We start from the raw sequence: 23,829 nt of genomic DNA, 5'->3' as shown, positions 1-23,829 counted from the left end.
GGAAAGAAGACAAGTTTCTTCTGGAAGACACTCCTGTTTGGGGTGTCCAACAAGCAACAACCCTCCACAACTTTCCTGCCTGGTAATTCTAAGTAAAGCACTGAAGTTTACTTGAATGGAATGACTGTTTGATTCTGTGCACAGGATTGAAGATTACTGAAAACTGTAGCCTTGAAAACGTGGACAGTGGAAGAATGGCCAGTAAAAAGGACTTTCTTGAAAACACATCATACACATACTTGTACTTAGATTAGGTTGGGGGAAAGGGAGGGATTGTGTAAATAATTTAGTGTTGATTAGTTAAGCGTTGATCTTGTTGTTCTATCCTCAGAGAATTAAACTAATTTTGTTTAAGGAACCATTGCTTTGGTGTATTTCTATTGCTGCTGGTATATGGGGTTCACTGAACTCATAAAGGTATGCAGCCGATTTATAGAATGTTATAGTTAGCAGTTTTAGATGATTTAGTAATCCATCCGTCTTCTGGAGGTCACGACTTGATAAATCTTTGTATTTCTCTTGTAACCTTGATTAGAGGGAGGGGTTTAATTAGTTTTAGTTTTTTTTTTAAGATAAATGTATTTATGAGGTTTAATTCTGATTATCCTGGATAATATCCTTTTTTCAGATTTTATTAAAGTGTAATGCAATTTGTAGTATATATTGTATTTTAATAGTTAATCACATTTAATAAGGGATGGAATTTAAAATTTGTCATATTGTGCATTTATTTAATTTTATGTATATAACCATATATTATTTTGCCATGCTAAAGAGATGCTGGTTGGTAGGCTAATTGGTTAATGTACATTCTTCCTCAAGTTTATGCAAGGCAGGAAAATGAGGGAGAGTTGATGGCATGCAAGATGGGATTGAAGTAAAACACTAAAGTCTACAGACACTGTGACCGAAGTAAAAACGCAATGTGGGAGAAACCTAGCAGGTCAAACAGTGCACTTTACATAGCAAAGATAAAGATATATAACCTTCATTAAGGGATGAGCAAAATGAGTGCAGGCGCCCAAAGAAAATGGTGGGGAGAGATTGATGTGATTGTTTTGACAGCTGGCATTGAATTAGTGGGCTGAATAGTTTCCCATGCCATATAACCTGCAAAATAGAAATCTCCCTAGCTGACAAGTTCTCCAAGTCCTGTATTCAGAATCTCATTCGATCATCCAAATATCTTTTAAAGTGATGACAATTTCTGCCTCCATCTTCACGTTTCCCTGCACCAGAATTCTTCATTAATTTTCTACTTCTGCCCATGGTTACTGCCACCCTTGGGCCCAATGTTTTGTCTGAAACTACAAGTGTCCAGTTCCACCTTTAAGGACATTCTTGGCCAACAGACATTTTCCCTTATATCCATAACCCACATCTATCATATTCCTTCTTTGACCTTCAGTTTTTGACATTTTTAGCCAAATAACTTTGATACCCAAACCATGAATCTTCCTATCTCCTAAACAAAAAATTTAAAGAATTCACAGCATTAAATAATATTACTCAAAGGAAGAATACTTAAAAGAACACAATTCTGATAACAAATGATCACAGGAATGTTGAATAAAATTATTCATTTTACAGAACTTAAACAATAAATTGTCAGTAAAAACAATACTGGAGAAACTCAGCAGATCAAACAGTGCACTTTATAGAGCAAAACTAAAGATTAGATAACCAATGTTTTGGGCTTGAGCCCCTTCATGTCAGATTTGCTTGCTTTCCAAATCTCCTCAGTTCTGCCATTCAGCATGCCAGACCCATTTTAAAATGGAAAATGACAACAGGGCAGCGGAGTCATCACTAAGGTTAAAATAATGTGAATATCTTGGCTCACACAAGATGCTACAAAGCAGTGCATCACAGAGGTGAAATATTGACAGAGATAAAATTAATATGGGAGTTTTACTCTGAAAACCATTGGTTACACAGTTCAATTGAAGGCATATTGCAAGGTTGTTACCTAAAAATCAAGGAAATAACATGAACAATTTGCTTTGTAGCTTCCACATCGAGTTCCACACCAGCTTTTTGTAGTCTCTGCTCAAAAACAATGAAGAGATTTTTAATAGAAGCCCAAAATCTAATAAAATTAAACAAAGTCTGTAAACATTTTTAAATACAAAATTTGAAAAGTTCTATAACTTACTTCAGCCACTTCAAGTATATTCACACCAGGGGTTTTGCATTGCAGGTGGAACATGATCTGTTGGCACTGTTGCAATTTTAACAAATAGGTCACAAAAAGCAAAAGCAAAAACTTTAAGCAAGTTAATACCAACTTGTGTTCTGATCCAAATACAACAAATAATATAATTGCAATCAATATATCAATGAATTCAGTTACAGTAGAGACCACCAAATTCCTTGGTGTTTACTTAATTAGTGACTTATTGCAGAGACCCATCTCCTTACTTGCCAGTAAAGAGCAACAGCAGGCAAGGCTATATGCCACTGTTATGGGACCAAAACCCAGCAGCAATAGAAATTCACCAAGACAAATGGTTACTTAAACAAAAATTGCTTTTAATTATCTTTAAACATGAAAACAGGACCAAACTTTAACTTATTATTATTAACTTAACTCCCTTCTAATTCTAAGCGCACGTGAACGTAATCTGTGTGTACGTTCAGAAAAGTTATTTGATTCACAGTCCAACCTCACTTCTCACTCCTCCAAGTTCACTGGTATCAGGCAATTCTTATACTGTGCACAGAATTTAACATTTATTAATTTCACCAAGCTTTGGTGCTTGAAAGGTAAATGGTTACCCCTCAGGAAGTTTCTTGTCGGTTTTCAGAGAGAGATTTGTTGATCATTGAACACCCATAACTGATTCCTTCTGACAGCCACTTGAATGTCTTGCCAAAAAAACTTGTCCCATCAGGATTTTCCAGATGATAACCTCTTTCTTTCAGATCACCACAGAGTCCCGTTTTTTGTTTCTCTTATTTCAAGTGAAACATTAGGCAGCCAGTCCTCTCATCTTGTATGGACCACAAGGGTTTTGACCAGGCTGAACTATGAACTCACAACCCATCTTCAAAATGGGTTTTTTCTCCACAAGCTTGCCAGCTTGTCCTGTTCCAATCCCAGCTGCTGAACAGTAGAAGTGAATTTTCTCTCTCACACACAGAGAAAACCACATGACTCTCTTAGAACAGCCAAATGCACTCAGACAGACTGTGGCTCCAGACCGAATCTTCGGAGTTTGTTCATCTGTTGCTTTCCAAACCAATAATCTATTACTTCACAGCAAGTCCAATTAACACCTACTTGTGAAGTCCTTATAGGCATTCTTCAAATTTTTTGCAAAGGCACCCGGAGCCTGGGCTCTCTGGCTTGAATAGAGCTCTGGCATTTTAAATGAGATCTGTTTTGAAGGGTTTGTATGCGACCTACACTAAAATAAAACCTGCCACAATTGATCTCCTTTATTACATATCTACATATATACAATAGAAAATATAACACCACCATCATGTTAACCTTCTACGGGAGCTCTATCAAGCGCATCCTGGCTGGCTGCATCACAGTGTGGTATGAAAGCTGCAGAGAAATGAATCAGAGATCAATCCACAGGTCCACAAGAGTGGCACAGAGGATCACTGGTGTCTTTCTCCACCCCCTACCCAATGACATGATCTACCAAGATCATTGTCTGAAGATGGCACGCAAATTTATTGAGGACACCCTCCACCCTGCACACAGCATCTTTCAGTGGCTTTCATTGGGGAAGAGATACAGGAGTATAAGAGGCAGCTCCACCAGGCTGAGAAACAGATTCTTCCCATGGGTAGTGAGAACACTGAACCACCAAAGGAACTGCTCACACTAATTATCCAAGTCTCTCAAACTTGTGAAACAATATTTATTTATGTTTATATGAATACTTGTGCTGCATATGTATTGTTTGTGGGTTTGTGTCTGGTTGTGCGTCAGTGTATTTTGCACTGAGGACCAAAAAACACTGTTTCTTCAGGTTCAGATTTATTGTCAGAGAGCATACATGACATCACATACAACCTCGAGATTCTTTTTTCCTGGGGACCAGTCAGAATTACCACTTATTGGTCTTGCAAAAAAAAAACTCTATACAGCATAAACATGTGAACAAATACAGAACTGCAAACAGATTACAAAAGCAAACAAATTGTGCAATACAGAGAGAATTAAAAAAAACAATAAATTCCACAAGACCCATCACCTTTCTTTATACAACCCACTACTGTGGTATCACCAGCAAATTTGTAAATGGTGTTATTGTTGTACCAAGCTACACAGTGGTAGGTGTGTAATGAGTAGAGCAGGGGATCTAAGAACGCAGCCCTGTGGTCCTCCAGTACTGATGGTGTTTGTGGAGGAGAAGTTTTTACCAACTCTGATTGTGGTCTGGAGGTAAGGAAATCCATGATCCAATTACACAGTGGGTTGTTGAGTCCCAGGTCTTGAAGCTTGCTGATCAGTTTTGATGGGAAAATTATATTAAATGCCAAATGAGGTCGATAAAGAACATCCTAATGAATGCAGCTTTACTGTCCAGGTGTTCCAGGGCTTTGTGTAGAGCCAGTCAGTTAGCATCCACCGTAGACCTGTTGATACAATAGGTGAACTGAAACGTATCCATGTCACTGGTCAGATAGGAGCTGATATATTTCCACACCAGCCTTTCAAAACACTTCACTGTTGAAACAAGTGCTACTAGTCGATAATTATTAAGTTACTACGGTATTGATTGACGTCTGTTTGAAATAGGTGAATGCCACACCCTGCTGGAGTGAAATATTGAAGATATCCGTGAATACATTGTCAAGTTGGTCACCATAGATTTTGAAATACCCAACAAGGTACTCCGTCCAGGCCAGACACTTTCCTCAGATTCACTCCCCTGAAGGCAGCACACACGTCATCCTCAGATACGGACAGGATGGGACTATCAGGGGACATGAGGGTGTGCACGGGTGGTTCTTCACTGTTACTGTGGTCAAATCAGCTGTAGATGGCATGGATTTCCTCTGGGAGTGAAGCTTTGCCATCTGTTACTGCACTGGATTTGATTTTGTAGCATTTTGGCCCTGCCACAACTGCTGGGTGTCCGGTGTTGTTTCCATTTTCATTTGGAATCACCACTTCGCCCGGGAGATAGCCTTCCGCAGGTCATACCTACTCCTTCTGTATTGATCTGGATCTCCGGATTTAAAAGCCTGTGATCTGGATCTCAGCAGGTTCCAGATTTCTTTGTTCATCCAGTGCTTCTGATTGGAGAAAACCATGAATGATTTGGTTGGGATACATGCATCCACAGCTGTTTTAATAAAGTCTGTGACAACCCTGATGTAATCATTCAGATTCTCAACTGAGTCCTTGAACACAGCCCAATCCACTGACTTGAGGCAGTCCTGTAACTGTTTTTCAGCATCCTGTGACGACCTTCTAACTGTCCTGATCTCCGGAGCTTCTCTTTTTAGGCTCTGTCTGTATGAAAGCAGAAGGAAGGCATACTGTTCTTGGGAAAGAATGGTTGGCCTTCCTTATCTTGGTGTAGCAGTGACTTAGTGTTGTGTGTCCTCTGGTACAGCAGGTTACATGTTGGTCGTAGTTGGGCTGGGATTTCTTGACACATGCCTGGTTAAAGTTGTACAGCGTTGAGCTGGTCGGTTTCTTGTTTACTGACCACATCATTCAGCTCCACAAGTGCCTTTTTATAATCAGCATCGGGAGGGATTATAAACTCCTTGAGAATCACTGACGAGAACTCTCAGGGTAGATAGAAGGGTCTGTATTTAATTGATTTTTGTTCCAAGTCTGTACAGCAGGAGGTCAATATAACTCCAATGTCCATGCACCACCCAGTATTAACACAAAAGAACACTCCACCCCTCTCCCTTTGCCAGAATCTGAGTTCCGATCCAGTCTATGAATGGTGAAACCATCTGCTTGGATAGCAGTGCCTGGTGTTCTCTGTTCACCAGATCTCAGTGCAGCAAACAGCTAAGCTTCGTCTCACCTGTCTCTGATAAAGTAGCCTTGGCCTCAGGTCATTAATTTGACTTGTGTAATCAGGTGGCAGCAAACTTGACTTGAATCTGGTTTTTTATTTCTCTGAAATTCCTCTGACCAGATTTCTAAGACACAACTATTTAAGTATTATATTTGTCTTCTTTTTCTTCTTTGGCTTGGCTTCGCGGACGAAGATTTATGGAGGGGTATGTCCACGTCTGCTGCAGGCTCGTTGGTGACTGACAAGTCCGATGCGGGACAGGCAGGCACGGTTGCAGCGGTTGCAAGGGAAAATTGGTTGGTTGGGGTTGGGTGTTGGGTTTTTCCTCCTTTGTCTTTTGTCAGTGAGGTGGGCTCTGCGGTCTTCTTCAAAGGAGGTTGCTGCCCGCCGAACTGTGAGGCGCCAAGATGCACGGTTTGAGGCGATATCAGCCCACTGGCGGGGGTCAATGTGGCAGGCACCAAGAGATTTCTTTAAGCAGTCCTTGTACCTCTTCTTTGGTGCACTTCTGTGTCGGTGGCCAGTGGAGAGCTTGCCATAGAACACGATCTAATATTTTCCTAAAGTACATATAGCAATTGAAAAAAAAGGTCAAATCGTGTTGCAAGGTGCTGCCATTCAAAAATGTGCTTCCCTTCCACGTGATGTGCACTCACACACTCACACAAAGTTCAATCAGATTACAGATTCTCTGGTGAAACTTCAGACAAAATATGATTACCAAAAATATACCCCAAATATTAACAGCTTTTGTTGATATAGCATCTACAATTTACAAAATGTTAGTTTAACCATAAACCGCTCTACATTTTCATATTAAAGCTGCCATTGTCTAACAAATTACTACTTACCACCTCTGCGAATAAATCCTGGGGCAATTTACTGATGCTTTCAATAGAGTTCTCAAAACCTGCAATGAAAAAAAGATAAACATCAATATATCCTTGCACAAATTGATATGTGATAGAGAGCTATTAATCCACCACCTGATTTCAAGCTGTTGAGAGAATACCAAGCATCCCACTGGACTGGAGACACAAGGAAGTGTAGATGTAGATGCTGGAATTTAGAGCAATGAGAAGCTGCAGGGGTTCAGCAGATCGGGCAGCATCCACAGGGAGAAATGGAAAGTCAAGCCAGGACTCTTGAGATGCTACACCACAAACATTCTGGATGCAGACATAACAACATGAAAAATCTGGCTAAAAAGCCACAGGTACAGGAAATCAAGGAGGTTAAATGCCTGCCTAGTAAATGCTGGTGACACTTATTGATTCCAAGCACAATTCTAAGCATTTTCACAGTGATACAGGAATATTATCTCCATTTATTGCAATAAATAAAATGTGTTTTATTTTAACTGTAATAACCTAAGTGTCATTTTAAATAAAATTTCCTTTCCCTGTTAAAACGTGAAACAATGCTTAATGCAGTGCTCACCCTTGCCCACTGTGGGCCAAATTAACTCCATCAAAATGAATATTTTGCCTAATTTTTTTATATCCTGTAAAATGACACAAGGTACTTACACATCAAAAAATTTAAACAAGGCATTTTTTTTTTTTTTTAAAACATTTTTTTCATTTATCTGATACTTCTCATCTTTTAAGATTTTGGAAGGAGGATCAGATGATGCAGAAGAGCTGAGTGATGGACTCACAGGAGCTCCACAATATAATCCTGAAAATTAATCAAAAGCATGAAATTATATATATAAAAAATGTCAAAATACAAAGTGCTATGGAAAAGAACAAAGCAGCTCTCCTGGGAATGGGAGAGGCTGACAGCCAAGGACAAATGCTGTCAGAGCCATTGCAAAGAGATAAGAATCTGGTTTGAGGGCCCAAGCCTGACAAACGATCGATTGACCCCAACAATGGGTGATGTTATGAGCATCATACAGATGTTGGCAACCAGGATTGAAACCCTCAATGGGAGGGTTCAAGGGTTAGGAATGCATATGGGTGAGTTGAAGACTGCACTCACCACACTAATCACCCACATGGCAGCCACCAAGGATAAAATGGAGGCTGTGGAAGGAAGAATGGAAATGACCGAGGTCGACACAGAAGCATGGAAGTTTGAGAGAGAGAAATTTCTGGAGAGGCTGGACTCGTTAGAAAATTAGAGCAGACAGCAGAATACAAGGATTATAGGACTGAAGGAGGGAGCAGAGGGTGAAGATTCGGTGGGATTCTTTGGGATGTGAATCCCAAAAATCCTGGGAATAGAGGGGCATTATTGGGACCATCCAATGAACCTCTGGTCCCTGACCAGGGACAAATCAATACCCACATGTGGTATTAATAAGACTGATTAAATAGCAAGATGGGGAGATGATATTATGTGCAGCCAGGGAACACAATGGGTCACAAAGGGGAGAGGATCAGCTTTTCCCCTGACCTGAGCATGACACTGCTCAACAAAAGGAAAGAATGTGACACTATCAAAAGAATTTGTCGTACAAAACATATTGCATATGCTCTATTATACCCAGCGACATTATGAATCAATATGCCAGAAGGTGAAAGAAAATATTTAAATAATCCTCGAGCGGTTATGGAGATGACGTTAAAAATAAAAGGAAGGCCCGAAGGGATGATGAAAGAGCAAGAAAAATGGACTAAAGGTCAAAGGGTACAAGGAATGAAGAAAATAGTGATATTTCCTTTACTGGGCATTTTCTTTAGGATGTAAAGATGAGCAGCAAATGAATTGTGACAAAATTTAAATCATGAAATATAGCAAGAGGAAATAGGGCAGGATAGGTGATGTAGATAATGTAAATATACAACGAGGAGCGTGAATGAGAATTAGACAGAAAGTTAAAAGCTCCAATGAGAGTGGCAAGTGTACCCAGATTAAAGGGGAGCAATGGCACCAAGGGGATAGCCAGTGGCACTAAAGTAATACAGTGGGCATTTAGTGCCTATAAATTGGGGACTGGTCTTCTTTTCTCTTTGTCTTTTTGTGTTTCTGTTTCAGCGGAATCGCCAGTGCAAAGGAAAGAAAGATTTGAAATGAGGTATGCCCATTGCTGTAGAAGAATACATGTGGGCTATCAAATGCAGATAATAATAATTATGGACATGAATAAAGCGTTAAAGTTTGTCTCTATTAATATAAATGGACTGAATTGAACTATTAAGAGAAAAGTTTTGCCATACCTCAAGTAGTTACGGAGAGATTATTGTGTTTGTGCAAGGAACATATCCCTCAAAATAGAACATACCAAATTGAAGAGAGATTTGAAGGGACCAGTAATATTGTCTTCACATAATACCAAGGTAAGGAGGGTAGCTATTTTACTAAATAAAAAGGTTCCAGTGGTGGTGAAGGATATAGTGGTGGATCCAAATGGATGATATACAAGAGCACACTGTCAGATTTATTTAGCAGTTTGGACACTTATGAACCATTATGCACCAAATACAAATGATGAGACATTTATACGAAATGTCTTTCTTAAAATAGGAGGACAAAGCAATGTTTTAATTGGAGGAGACTTAAATGTTAGTCTAGACCCCATACTAGATAAATCTGCGCAGGCATTGACAAAAACTAAAGTGATAAAAGCTACACTAGCTTACATGAAAGATCTAAGTAGGTGCCTGGAGACAGTTGCAAGCTAAGAACAATTCCTTTCACTCAAAACCCCATGAGTCTTTCACCAGAATTGACTACTTTTTAATGTTGGCACAGATGGAAAGCAGAATGGTTGAATCAGACTTCTGTATGTTTATAAGGGAGCAAATTAACACATTTTGTGAAACAAACTGCCCATCTACTAATAAGTTTCTTGATATGAGACACACTGAAGGCCTATTTGAGGGGGCAAATAATATCATACACCAACAATGTCAAGATAGAGTGTACGGCGGAAATCAATAATCTGGAGAAAGAAATTACGGTATGAGAGAAAGAATACCAAAAATCCAGTTCAAAGGACAAATACCAAACTTTAATAAATAAAAAAACTTAAATATTATACAATACAAACTTACAAAATGGAAAAAGATGTCGAAGCAAAAATATTATGAACTAGGGAGAGCTCACAAAGTTTTGTCTTGACAGTTAAAGGCAGAGGAAACCTCGGGGTCTCGTGATGGGAGCTGAGGAATGATCAGCAAGCCTAGAGAGCTCCCAGACAGAGATGGAAAAAAAGGGGGCATAGCAAGATGGCGTAGAACCAAGACATGGGTTCTGTCTCTCCCTGGAAGGACTGATTAATACCAGAGTTATATAAACTGTTTAAAAAGTCCATTAGACGTATTATTAAGTGTTGGGGCTGCAAGAAATGAAAAAAGGAAAAGATCAGAAGCAAAAGAAATTAGTTATTAAAGTTCTTGGATAAAGTGAAAAATCTGGGCCTACCAAGCAGAAGAAGCACCAGGATCAATTAAGCATAGAACCGAAGCCACAGATGTCCCTGGATCAACTTGAAAGAAGATCGATGTCCCCGGGGATCCAATCGATCGAAGATGGCGCCGTCGTCAGCCAGGACGCCTGTTGAAGCAGCGTCGTGAGCATGGCCGGGGGGGCGGGGTGGGGGAAAAGAGTCGAGCGGGGTCGTGCAGGGGGAGCGGGCAGGATATCACTGTAAGTAGCGCTTCAGTGCGTGCCGACGTGCCTGAGAGCGCCCGCTACTACACAACTGGCCCAATGAGCATGCGCCTGACGTTGCCGTGAGGTCCTGCATTGATTTCATGCTGTGGGGGGACCTGCTCCATGTCGAGCTGACGATGTCGCCCCGACCTTGGATAGGGTTCAAACACGCAGCATGGCGACTAGAGGGAACATTTTGGTACATGAAAAAAGATCTTAATAAATGTTTGATTGCAGTGGATGAAGTACAGGAAAGATGCTAGAATGTGGAAGATTGAATGGATCAAGTGGAAGAATCAGTATCTGGGTAGGATATGCAAAATAATTTGTTCATGCAAAAAATTGATTCTTTGTAAAATCAAAGTCGAAGGAATAATGTAAAGATAGTTGGACTTCCAGAGGACTTTGAAGGTCAAGATCCTACGAAACTTTTTTGTAAATGGATTCCAGAAATATTAGGGGTGGAAGCGTTTCCTGATGGATTGAAATTGGACAGGGCTCATCAAGTGTTAAGAAGAAAACCTTTTCCAGGACAACTTCCAAGAGCAGTTTTAATTAGATGTTTAAGATATCAAGACAAGGAAACGATTTTGCATCTTGCAGTACAGAAAGCTCTAATTGATCAGAATCCAATAATGGTTCAAGGTAGTAGAGTTTTCTTTTATGTGGATTTAAGTCAGGAGGTTATACAGCGGCATAGGGAGTTTGATCAAGCTAAGACAATGTTGTGGAAAAAGGGTTACAGGTCGACATTTAGATATCCTGCTATTCTGAAAGTGTTTTATAGGCCTTCTCCATTTCAATTTTTTGAGAAAGCTTAAGATGCCTTAACTTTTGCCAATTCTTTACCAGATAACAAGTTGAGTTTTGATCTTTCCAAGAAGCCAATAATCAACATTCCTAAAGTCAAGAATGGAAATGGGAGTGAACTGCAGAAGATGGAGATGTTACAGCTGATTGATGTGGCGGAAGATATTATAAAGCAGACTGGACAATAATTTTATGTTTTTTTTCTATTTTCTTTTAGACGTCTTGCTGGGGAGTGGTATCGACCACCCCCAGTCAACGAGAGGGGTACTGCTTTTCAGTTTGGGGGGGCAGGAGGGAATTTTTGATTGGGGTTAGTAAGGGGGAGGAGTTTTTGTTGTTTTTTTCCTTTCTTTTGGGGATTTTTATTAGTTTTAGAGGGGGAGCCGATTTTAATTGTAAGAGTAAATGTTGTTAAGTGCCACTCTATAGGTGATAATGAACAATTTGAATTTTGCAACATTTAATGTTAAGGGGTTAAATCACCCAATAAAACGGAAAGGTGTATTGGATTATATTAAAAAGTTGAAGATGGATATAATATTTTTGCAAGAAACTCATTTAACTGAGAAGGAACATTTGAAATTAAAAAGACATTGGGTAGGACATGTGATTGCTTCATCTTTTAATTCTAAGGCCAGAGGAGTAGTCATTTTAGTAAATAAGAAAGTACCGTTTATTTTGGATTCTTTTTTTGTTAATGCTGGTAGGATTTTGGTGGTGAATTGCAAAATTTTTTCAGAAGCCTGGACCGTGATGAATGTTTATGCACCAAATGAGGATGATGAAATATTTATTACATATACCTTTTTAAATTTGAGCCAATCAAATGGAAATATTTTAGTGGGAGGGGACTTTAATTGTTTAGATCCTTTGTTGGATAAATCTCCAAAGACTTTAAAGAGAACTAAAATGACAAAGAATTATTGAGGTAATGAAAGATTTAAATTTGGTAGAAATATGGAGAAAATTGAATCCTATGAAAAAGATTATTCTTTTCATTCTGCACAGCATAATTCATTTTCTAGAATTGATTTATTTTTAGTTTCATCTCATTTGCAAGGTTGATTTATACAGGGTAGAGTATAAAGGTAGAACATTGTCTGACCATTCGTTGTTGTTGGCTTCTCATTTAGGTACCAAGAAGGTAGGAAATACTTATCGTTGGAGATTTAATTAGATGCTTTTGAAAAGACCCAAGTTTATTAAATATATTAGAGAACAAATTATTTTTATTTACAAATGAATCAAGATTCAGTTGAGTAAATTTGTTTTATGGGATGCTTTAAAAGCATATTTGAGAGGTCAGATCATTAGTTTATACAGCTAGAATTTAAAAACAATATTTGATTGAAAGTCAGAATTTGGAAAAAGAAATTGAAGGTTTAGAAAAAGAATTTCAGAAGAATTCTACTGAAGATACATTTATCCAAATTAAAATGATTTTGCAATCATAAATATGAAAAAATTATTCATAGATCGAAACAGCGTTATTATGAGTTAGGTGAAAGAGCACATAAGGTTTTAGCTTGGCAATTAAAAACAGAACAAGCATCAAGAACAATTAATGCAATTAGGAAATATTCAGAGATTACTTATAAACCTCAGGAAATTAATTAGGAAATTTTAAAGATTTTATAATGAACTTAACTCATCCGAAAGTAGACAAAATACTGCAAAAATTGATTTGTTTTTGGCTAATTTAAATTTGCCATCATTGACTGGGAAGGATATTGATGACTTAGTCCTTTTAAGGAATTGGAATTGAAGGAAGCACTGCAATCAATGCCAGGAGGAAAGTCCCCGGATGAAGATGGGTTTACACCAGAATTTTATAAAGAATTTAATGATTTGTTGTGTCCGGTTTATATATTTGCCATTAACTTTAATCGGGACAGTAAATGGTATAAAAATTAATATTTATCCTCATACACAATATTTTTTTCAATCTATTCCATGTGTGATTCCGAAGAAATTTTTTGAAGAATCAAATAAAGTAATTCGGTTATTTTTATGGAAGGGCAAATTGTCTAGGGTTTCTATGCATAAATTAATGTGGCAATACGATTACCACATTTTCAAAAGTATTATGAAGTGGCACAGTTAAAATTCATTAATAGGTTGTTTGATGTTCAATAACCACCTGTCTGGGCTAAAGTTGAATTGGATCAAACTTTTGAAGATGAGTCAGTTCATTTATAAAAGGAATCCTTTATTGTTACAAAATTATAAATTACCAGTGTTAAGAGATATATTGGATATTTGGTATAAGCAGGATCAACTTATAGGCTCTAAAGGGAAAATATCAATTAAATCACCATTGTATCTGAATAAATTAATTCTGTTTTCTTTAAATAATCCTTATTTGAAAAATTGGCAACTGAAAGGAATTAGTATTATAGAAGATTGTTTTGAGGCAGGTAAATTTTCTACATTTAATAGATTACAAGAGAAATTTGGTATTTCTGCAAATTCTATTTTTGCTTATTATCAAGTTCAAGATTTATTGCGAACACAATCTGATAAGGATTTAATTTTACCAAGTCAATCTAAGTTTGAGATTTTAATGGTTGACAAGGAAAGAAAGCATTTATATCGGATATGTATAGGTTGTTGCAAGAAAAGATGGATAAAGTTGGGCTATATAGCACAAAAGAGAAATGGGAGATTTAGATATTGAATTGTCTTGGGAGATTTAGATATTGAATTGTCTTGGGAGGAATGGTCAAATATGTGTATTGATAGTTACAAAATTAATATGGTTAATTACAATTTTATTCATCAATTATATTTGACTCCTGAGAAGATGAAGAAATATGAATTTAGTCTAACAGATCTGTGTTTTTCTTTTCTTTTCTTTGGCTTGGCGGATGAAGATTTATGGAGGGGTAATGTCCACATCAATGGACATGTCCTCAGGCCTGCGCAAAGGAGCTTTTAGGTGGAGTGCAGTGTGCGCAGTACTGGCCCCACCCTTTACACCCATGATTCGTGTGCCGTGGCCAAGCAAGCTGGGACGTGGCAGCGAGGTCCTTGGGTCGTAGGTTTTATATCGGAGTGTTTTCTTTGGCTTGGCTTCGTGGACGAAGATTTATGGAGGAGTAATGTCCACGTCAGCTGCAGGCTCGTTTGTGGCTGACAAGTCCAATGCGGGACAGGCAGACACGGTTGCAGCGGTTGCAGGGGAAAATTGGTTGGTTGGGGTTGGGTGTTGGGTTTTTCCTCCTTTGCCTTTTGTCAGGGAGTGTTTTAGATGTGGAGAAAAGACAGGTACTTTTATGCATTGTGTATGGACATGTAAGAAAGTTAAATCCTTTTGGGAAAAAGTCATTAAATTTTTGAGAGATTTATTTACAATCGATTTGCAAATGGATCCAATCATGTGTTTATTGGGTTACATGAATGCTGTTACTTTGGGATTGGCTGATAAGCCCCAAATGGCATTTTTGCGGTAAGGATAAGTGGTTGCAAGAAAATGTATTGCGATGACTTGGAAAAATGTTGTGGAATTGAATATACAAAGATGGCAATAATGAACTGCAATTGTGTTTATATTTGGAAAAATAACAATTTGCAAAATAATTATTCTTTTTTTGCTAAAATGTGGAGTTTATATTTGGATTGTATGGCTATTGATCTTAAGTAAGAGTTATGTAAACAGTTGGCACATTGATTAATTAATTATAAATGTATAATTTTTTGTAAGGCTCCAAAGGGTGGGGGAGAGAGTTAAGATAGCGTAGCTAGTAGAGGGAGGGAGGGGGTGGAGCAATATTATCATTATTTTTCTTTTTTTTTAATTTATCTGTATTTGTATCTTTGTATTTTCTTTCCTTGTAATATTTTACAAAATTCTTAAATAAAAAATTTTCAAAAAAAAAATGGAAAAAAAATTCATAGAAAGCCACTGAAAATGACCAAAATAATACATTAAAATATTGGAGGAGACTTAGAAAGACAAAGGAAGAAATAAAGAAACGCTGGCAGTCGAGCCAGCCCGCCTCACGGTGTCCAAAACGGAGAAGAATAAAATGGAGGAGACCCCTTCCCTGCAAAATGAAGAGCAGAACAAGAAAGCAGGCAGAAGCAAGTGGAAATAACGGGGTGGGTATGTTTTGCACCCACCCCCCCCACCCCCCGGGAATGGCCAAAGAGTGACCTGGAACCGACCAGCAGGAGAAGTGATCAGCGGAACCGCGGGAAGTGTTGGAGCTGTCGCCGGAGAGGAGGCTTTCAACACAGGAGAAGCTGAAAAGGCTGGAGGCTTCTCACGAACAGCAGGACTGATTGGTGATTGAGAGCCAGTGTTGGAAAAAGAGCCCTGGTAGCAGAGATGAAGCGCAGAGGAATAATGGTGGCCAGGAGATGGGAGAAGAGCAGCCTGGAGAGAGGAGAACATTTGGATGAACAGGGGAACCCCGCAAGAGCAGAGGCTGAACTCAGGAGAGTACGGGGAGGCAGAGGAACAGTAGAGGGAGATGGAGGAGTGACAGCGGTAGTGGAGAGGAGAGTTGGAGGAGCAACCAGCAGAGAGGTGTAATGGGAGCCAGCAGTGAAGGGATGGGAGAAAGTGTAGGTGATTAGAATAGGAGAAGAAAGAAAGACCAACCTGGTAGAGGGGGAAGAGGGAGATAGACCCTTCCCCAAGAGACATTTTGAAAACAGCAGAGGAAGGGGAAAAGATGCCTCTTAAAAATAAGACAAAAAAATGACTTCCTGGTTCAGGGGCTACAAAAAAAATACAGGGGACCCTGAGCAGATTAACAAGTAGGGTGGTAGAGATGGAAGACAGGGTGGAGGAAAACTCTGATAGATTTAGGGGAATGGAGACAGAAATGGAAGCATGAGCCAAGGACAGGCAGAGGATGTGGTTAAAATAGACTCCCTGGAAACAACAGCAGAAGGAACGACATCAAAATCTTTGGATTAAAGGAGGGTACAGAAGGAAGGGATATGAATACATTTCTTTAAGATTGAATACCTAAGATATTGGTTATGAGCCCAGAGGACCCCAAAAACCAGCAGCAATAGATATTCACCAAGAGAAAATGGTGACTTAAAGAAAGGTTGCTTTTAATTATCTTTAAACATGAAAACAGGGTCAAACTTTATCTTTTTACTATTAACTTACTTAACCCAACTTAATCCCCTTCTAATTCATGTGAGCTGCAGGCTCGTTTGTGGCTGACAAGTCCGATGCGGGACAGGCAGACACGGTTGCAGCGGTTGCAAGGGAAAATTGGTTGGTGGGGTTGGGTGTTGGGTTTTGCCTCCTATGTCTTTTGTCAGTGAGGTGGGCTTCGCGGTCTTCTTCAAAGGAGGTTGCTGCCTGCCAAACTGTGAGGTGCCAACATGCATGGTTTGAGGCGATATCAGCCCACTGGCGGGGGTCAATGTGGCAGGCACCAAGAGATTTCTTTAGGCAGTCATGTACCTCTTCTTTGGTGCACCTGTCACGGTGGCCAGTGGAGAGCTCGCCATATAACACGATCTTGGGAAGGCGATGGACCTCCATTCTGGAGACGTGACCTACCCAGCGCAATTGGATCTTCAGCAGTGTGGATTCGATGCTGTCGGCCTCTGCCATCTCGAGTACTTCGATGTTGGAGATGAAGTCGCTCCAATGAATGTTGAGGATGGAGCGGAGACAACGCTGGTGGAAGCGTTCTAGGAGCCGTAGGTGATGCCGGTAGAGGACCCATGATTCGGAGCCGAACAGGAGTGTGGGTATGACAACAACTCTGTATACGCTAATCTTTGTGAGGTTTTTCAGTTGGTTGTTTTTCCAGACTCTTTTGTGTATTCTTCCAAAGGCGCTATTTGCCTTGGCGAGTCTGTTGTCTATCTTGTTTTCGATCCTTGCATCCGATGAAATGGTGCAGCCGAGATAGGTAAACTGGTTGACCGTTTTGAGTTTTGTGTGCCCGATGGAGATGTGGGGGGGGCTGGTAGTCATGGTGGGGAGCTGGCTGATGGAGGACCTCAGTTTTCTTCAGGCTGACTTCCAGGCCAAACATTTTGGCAGTTTCCGCAAAACAGGACGTCAAGCGCCTGCAAGTACACAAGTTAGTTAATAAGAAAAAGGACTATCTGAGAGGGCTCGGAGGGGTAAGAAGAACAGGGGAGGAGGATGGGTGCATCAGACGTGATCCATAAGACAGAGGGAAATGGCGCCAACATTTGGGGTGCCAGAGTTAGAGAACAGTGGGGGGGGGGGAGGAGAGAGAAAAAGTAGGGAAAATAGAGATCTAGGAGAAGAGGATAGTCAATTGAAGAGGTAGTAAGGGGGCAGGGGTTTATTGGTGCAAGATGTTGTGTGTGTCAGTGTCATTGATGTTGCTGCAGGGTGTGCCGCAGACTCGATGAGCTGGTCCGGAGGGTCGATAGTAAAGGATTGGAGGGGCATTGGACAGGGATGGTGGGGGTGCAAGGAGGGCAGGAACGTGGGGAGAATCGCCAAGGCAATAGTTAATACAATTAAATATTTGAGTTTTAATGTTAATGGATTAAATAGATTGGTGAAGAAGAGGAGAGTTTTGGCACACATCAACCTCTGTGGCGATGGAGGAAGATGTCGCTGGATTAGAAGAGGAGGAACAACTTTTGGACGAAGCAGAAGGCTTGGCTGAGGGTAGGCCTGAACTGAGAAAAACTTAAGCTTGCAGCAGATTTGCATATTCGAATGTTGCTTTATCTGATATATCCAAACAAATGGAGAATTTGGCTGTACAGATGAGGCAGGGTTTTTCAATGGTCAAAGAGTCATTTACTGAGATGAAAGGTGCAATGACTGATATGAAAGGTGAAATATCTACTATAAAAATGGATGTTAATAAGTGTTTGAGAACTGTGGATAAGGTCTAAGATAATTTTAAAAAGATTGAAGAGGCATTTCTTTATTGTAAAGATGATGTGGAGTAAATGTAAAGAAAAAATGGAGCAGATGGAAGATTCATTTGCAGGTTGGGAGATTCAGAAGTGTGATTTGTTGAAGAAGACTGATGTCTTGGAGAATCTGAGTCAGTGAAATCACATTAAGATTGTGGGTCTTCCGGAAGATTTTTGAAGGTTTGGACCCAGTTCAATTTTTTTCAAAAGTGGATTCCTGAGATTTTGGGAACAACCTCTTTCCTGGATGGCTTGGAATTAGACGGAGCTCATCAAGTGATCAGAAGAAAACCACTTCCAGGTCAAGTACCATGATCCCTTCTAATTCGGTGTTTGCATTATCAGGATCAGATGGTTTTGAGACTTGCAGCACAGAATGCCAGGCGTAATCAAAGTCCTTTGATTGTTAAGAATCATAGAGTATTATTTTATACTGATTTGAGCCAAGCGGTTATGAAGTGTTGTAAAGAATTTAATTCAGCTAAAGCTGCTTTGTTGAAGGGTTATAAGTTTGCTTTTCGTTACCCTGCTGTGTTAGAAGTTTTTTTTTAATGTGGATTACCAGGCTCAATTTTTGGATAATGATTCTGAAGTTCTTACTTTTGCTAATACTTTGCTTGTTAATAAGCAGGGCCAAGACCAGTTTACTCAACAACTTGTATCAGTCTCGAAAGGAAAGAATGGAGAGATGGAGACTCAACAGTTGATTGACATTGCTATTGATGATGATCAAGTTAACCATGATTTGAAGGTGGCTCATCATACTTGATTAAGATTTTTTTTTGCTGTTTGTTCTGTTCAAGGGGAGGTGGTTCAACTGCCAATATTTCCGAAGTAGTCAGTCACTTTGTGGCATTTGTCACTCCCGTGTAATTGAGGAGGGTACGACACTTATATTGATGTAGTATTTTTTTAGGGGAGGGGAAAGAGATTTTTTTTTATGGGTCTTTCTGTTCTTTCTTTATTTGAGTTCTTTGTTTGTTATGAACCTTAGGGGGTGCTTCACCACTGTGGGGGTGTATATAATTTGTTATGGCCAACTTAAATTTTGCCACTTTTAATGTTAAAGGGCTTAATAATCTGATCAAAAGAAAGAGTATTAGCATACATTTAAAAATTGAAAGTTGATATTGCATTTTTGCAAGAGACTCATTTGACTGAAAAAGAACATCAAAAGTTAAAAAGAGATTGCGTTGGGCATGTTATAACTTTTAAATTCCAAAGCAAGGGGTGTTGCTATTTTAATTCATAAAAGTTATTTTTTACATTGGATTCAGTATTTTAAGCTGTTGGTAGACTGCTGAGTGTTAATTGCAAAATTTTTTCAGAAGCCTGGACTTTAATGAACATTTATGCTCCCAATATAGATGATGAAAGATTTATGGTGGATGCTTGTTGAATTTAAAATCAGGCTTATGATAATGTATTGGTTGGAGGTGACTTTAATTGCTGTTTGGATTCATTGTTGGATAAATCTCCTAAATCAGTAGTTAAAACAATGACGGTAATGAAGGATTTGAATTTGGTAGAGATTTGAACCAGACTGAGAAGGATTTCTCTTTATATTCATCTAAACACGATTCTTACACTAGAATAAATTTATTTTTTTTAGTGTCAGTACAATTGCAAGGAAGAATTTTTTTTAATATCTTATTTATGAAACAACCATGACTACAAAAAATGAAATATAACATCAGATTTTAAACATGGTTTACAGAAAAAAAACTTTAAAAATCTACCAAAAAAACCCCAACCCCACCTCCAAACCTAAAACTATACCCTCCCTCTATCCTACATCAAAATCCCCTACCCAACAAAGAAAAACAAAAAGAGAAAAAGAGAACAACAAAGACAGTTCACTTAATATACGATAAGGAGACTCAGCGGCACTCAAAACCTTATCCTTGAGTTTTCAAATTAAAATAATTCAAATATGGGCTCCAAATGGTTTTTTTTAAATAGATTGCAGAATCTCATATTGAATGACTGGACGAGGGAACAGTTGGAGAAACCAATTGATTTGAAAGACATTAAATCAGTTTTGAATTCAATGCTGAACGGCAAGGAAGAATTTTTAAGGCTGAAGATAAAAGTAGGATTTTGTCTGATCATTCTTTGTTATTAATTACTTGTACTGATTCGGAGATTGAGAAGAATGTGTATTGATGGAGATTTAATTCCATGTTGTTGAAAAATCCTGATTTTATTGAGGTATCATATACAGTCATTTTTGAAAATAAATGTGGATTCAGTTGATACTAGTTTGTTTTGTTGGATGCATTGAAAGCTTATTTGAGGGGACAGATTATTAGTTATACAGCCAGAATTTTAAAAAATACATTTGGTTAAGGTGAATGATTTAGAGAAGGAGATAGATACTTTGGAGAAAGAAGTACAGCGAGACGCGACAGAAACTAAAAAAGCTCATTTAACAAAGTTTAAGTTACGGTATAATTCTTTACGAACTTATAAGTTTGAGAATTTATTGCAGAGAACTAAACAACATTATTATGAGTTAGGTGAACATGCTCATAAAGTGTTGGTGTGGCAACTGAAGACAGATCAGGCTTCCAGGACAATAAATGCTATTAGACGGGATACGTTGACTACTTACAAGCCCCAGGATATTAATGATGAATTTTGTTTATCTTTTGAGAAGTTGTATACTTCTGAAGTATCGGAAGATAATGCCAAAATTGACACCTTTTTGTCGGATTTTTAGCTTTACCATCTTTAAATGATGCAGAGGTTAAGGATCTAGATGCCCTTTTTACAGTTGTGGAGGTTAAAGAGGCACTACAGGCAATACCTGGTGGGAAATCCACAGGCGAGTATGGTTTTACTTCAGAATTTTATAAAGAATTTCAAGATTTGTTACTTCCTTTGTTGATGGAGGATTTGAAACAGGCTACAGAGAGTGGTTCTTTTCCAAATTCTCTTTCTCGAGCATTTAAGATTATTCCTAAAAAGGAGAGGGTCCTGTTAAAAATGGGATCTTTTTGACCAATTTCTTTACTAAATGTAGATTATAAGATTGTTGCTAAGGTTGCGGCTAATAGCTTAGCTAAATATTTACCAGATTTGATTCATGTAGATCAAGCAGGGTTTATTAATAATCAGTATTCTGCTGATAATATTGTAAAGTTGATTTCTTTAATTAATGTTTCTCGGGGGCAATCCTGCCAACCCATGATAGTTGCCTTTGATGCTGAGGTGGCCTTTGACAAAGTGGAATGGGGTTCTTTGTTTAAAATGTTGGAGAAGTTTAAATTAGGGCCACTTTTTATTGGCTGGGTGAAGGCTTTATATAAAAATCCATTGTCTAGAGTGGTGACAAATGGACAGGTATCTTCTTCGTTTGTATTATCTAGACTGACTAGACAGCGTTGTCCTTTGTCGCCAGCTCTATTTGCATTGTTATTGAACCTTTGGCTCAAATGATTAGACAAGTTGGTAATATTAAGGGTATTAAGATGAATAGATGAGTATAAAATAAATTTATTTGCAGACAATGTTTTGATATATCTAACACAGCCTATGCAATCTTTGGGGAGTTTACATGCGAGACTGGAACAGTATGGTGAATTGTCAGGTTATAAGGTTAATTGGGATAAGAGCGAAATAATGCTTTTAACAGCTGCAGATTATTCATCTTGTAAACATATTGAATTAAGTATTTGGGAATTATAATAGATGACAATTATAATCATTTATATGAATTGAATTATTTGTCCTTATTGTCTAAAATTAAATATGATTTAAATTGGTGGAAATATTTACCAATAACCTTGATAGAGCAAGTAAATTGTGTGAAAATGAACATCTTTCCCCATATACAATATCTTTTTCAGTCTATGTAGAATCCCCAAAAAAAAATTTTTAAAGACTTGATTCCTTTGGTGAGGACTTTTTTTTAAATGGAAAGGTAAAATGGGAAGTGTATCACTGCAAAAACTGTCTTGGAAATATGCTTTAGGAGGATTGCAACTTCCTCATTTTCAGCATTATTATGAATCGGCACAATTAAAATTCATTAATAGAGTGTTTGAAGTTGACATCTTTGGTTTGGCTAAGATTGAATTGCCTCAGATTAGTGAACAAAGAATGGATCATTTTCTTTATAAACAGAATTCTAAGCTTCTACAGAGTTATAATTTACCAGTTATGAAGCATTTAATGGAGTTATGGAATAAGAAGAATAACATTATAAGTACTGAAGGTAAAATTTTGGCTGAAGCTCCTTTGTATCAGAATAAATTTTTTTTCAGTGAATAATCAGATTTTGGAAATATGGGAACAAAAAAGGTATCAAGTTGGTCGAGGACTTATGAAGTTGGGTATTTTATTTAATTTCAGAGAATGAAGGAAAAATATGGAATTCTTTCGAATGCCTTGCTTACTTATCAGGTATGAGTTTTATTTTTAAATAATTTTGGACATACGTTAAGATTGCCAAGATAATCTAGATTTGAAAGTTTACTTACTGAAGGAGGCAAGAAGGGATTTATATCGGAAATGTATGCTTTATTACAACATAAAATGCATAAGCCACACATTTATAAATTTAGGCTGAGGTGGGGAAAAAGATTTGTCTATTTCTATTTCTCAGGATGATTGGATGACTATATGTGAAGATAGTGTGACTAAATTGGTGAATGAAAGATATAGATTGGTTCATTATAATTTTATGCATCAGCTCTATTTAACTCGTGAGAAGTTAAAGAAGTACGTTTATTTCTTCTGATTTATGTTTTAGGTGCCACAACAAGTTGGCTTTTTTTTTGTTTGGTTGTGTGAGACAGTGAAACCTTTTTGGAATAGAATTATGGAATTCTTGGGTTTATTTAAATTCAAACTTTCACTTGACCCTCTGGTATTTTTATTGGGTTATATTTTAAAAAATTGAATCCTGATTTAAAATTGCATTTTTGAGATTGGCATTGTTTGTGGCAAGAAAATGTTTGGCTATTACTTTGAAAAATGAGACTGATTTAATTATTCAATGGCGGCATATGGAAATGAGGTCTTGTATTCCGTTGGAAAAGATAAACAATTTACATAATCATTATGCCTTTTTTGTTAAGGTGTGAAGCCCGTTTAGGAAATATGGGTTTAAATTTGTAGTTTTTTTTCACCTCCTGTTGGGGTTGCACCAGTCATGGTGACATTGGATAATTGTTATGTGAGTTGATCTCCTCTTTTCTTTTTTCCTCTTTGGGGTAGTTTAGAGGGGTGGGGAGTTATAAGGGAGAAAATATTATGTATATTCGTACTTTGCTTTTGATTTGAGCAATAAATAAAATATATAAAAAAAAGACTGGCGGTACACTGAGTTAACCTTTTCTTTCCTTTACTATTTTCTGTCTTTAGTTGCTTTGTTTTCTTTTGATGTGGGGGAGAGAGGGAGGAGGAACTACAAGCAAATTGATACTGTATTTGAATCTCAGAAGCAATTTGTACTAAAAAATGTGTAAATATGTTAAAAATGTCTGTTTCCAAAAGTGACACCCCCCCCCCCACC

The 23,829-nt window shown here is 38.1% G+C and overlaps 1 protein-coding gene across 4 annotated transcripts in view; it reads right to left on the bottom strand.

Moving 5' to 3' along the window:
* The window catches only part of commd6 (COMM domain containing 6), a 53,073-nt gene that overhangs the window by 25,288 nt on the left and 3,956 nt on the right, over positions 1 to 23,829 (bottom strand). For 3 of the 4 annotated variants that reach the window (XM_069890550.1, XM_069890552.1, XM_069890551.1), the window contains exons 3-5: positions 6,860 to 6,918; positions 2,156 to 2,221; positions 1,970 to 2,046 (exon numbers count right to left, since the gene is read on the bottom strand). In XM_069890550.1, coding sequence (XP_069746651.1) covers positions 1,970 to 2,046; positions 2,156 to 2,221; positions 6,860 to 6,918 — 202 coding nt within the window. Of the gene's footprint in view, positions 1 to 1,969; positions 2,047 to 2,155; positions 2,222 to 6,859; positions 6,919 to 16,953; positions 17,138 to 23,829 lie in introns of those variants that run through there. The other variant, XM_069890553.1, reaches the window with a different exon arrangement.

The sequence above is a fragment of the Narcine bancroftii genome, chromosome 7 (assembly GCF_036971445.1).
Source record: "Narcine bancroftii isolate sNarBan1 chromosome 7, sNarBan1.hap1, whole genome shotgun sequence".
In the NCBI taxonomy this organism is placed as follows: Eukaryota; Metazoa; Chordata; class Chondrichthyes; order Torpediniformes; family Narcinidae; genus Narcine; species Narcine bancroftii.
The sequence above is the reverse complement of the archived record's forward strand: the minus strand, read 5'-3'. Positions and strand labels throughout refer to the sequence as shown.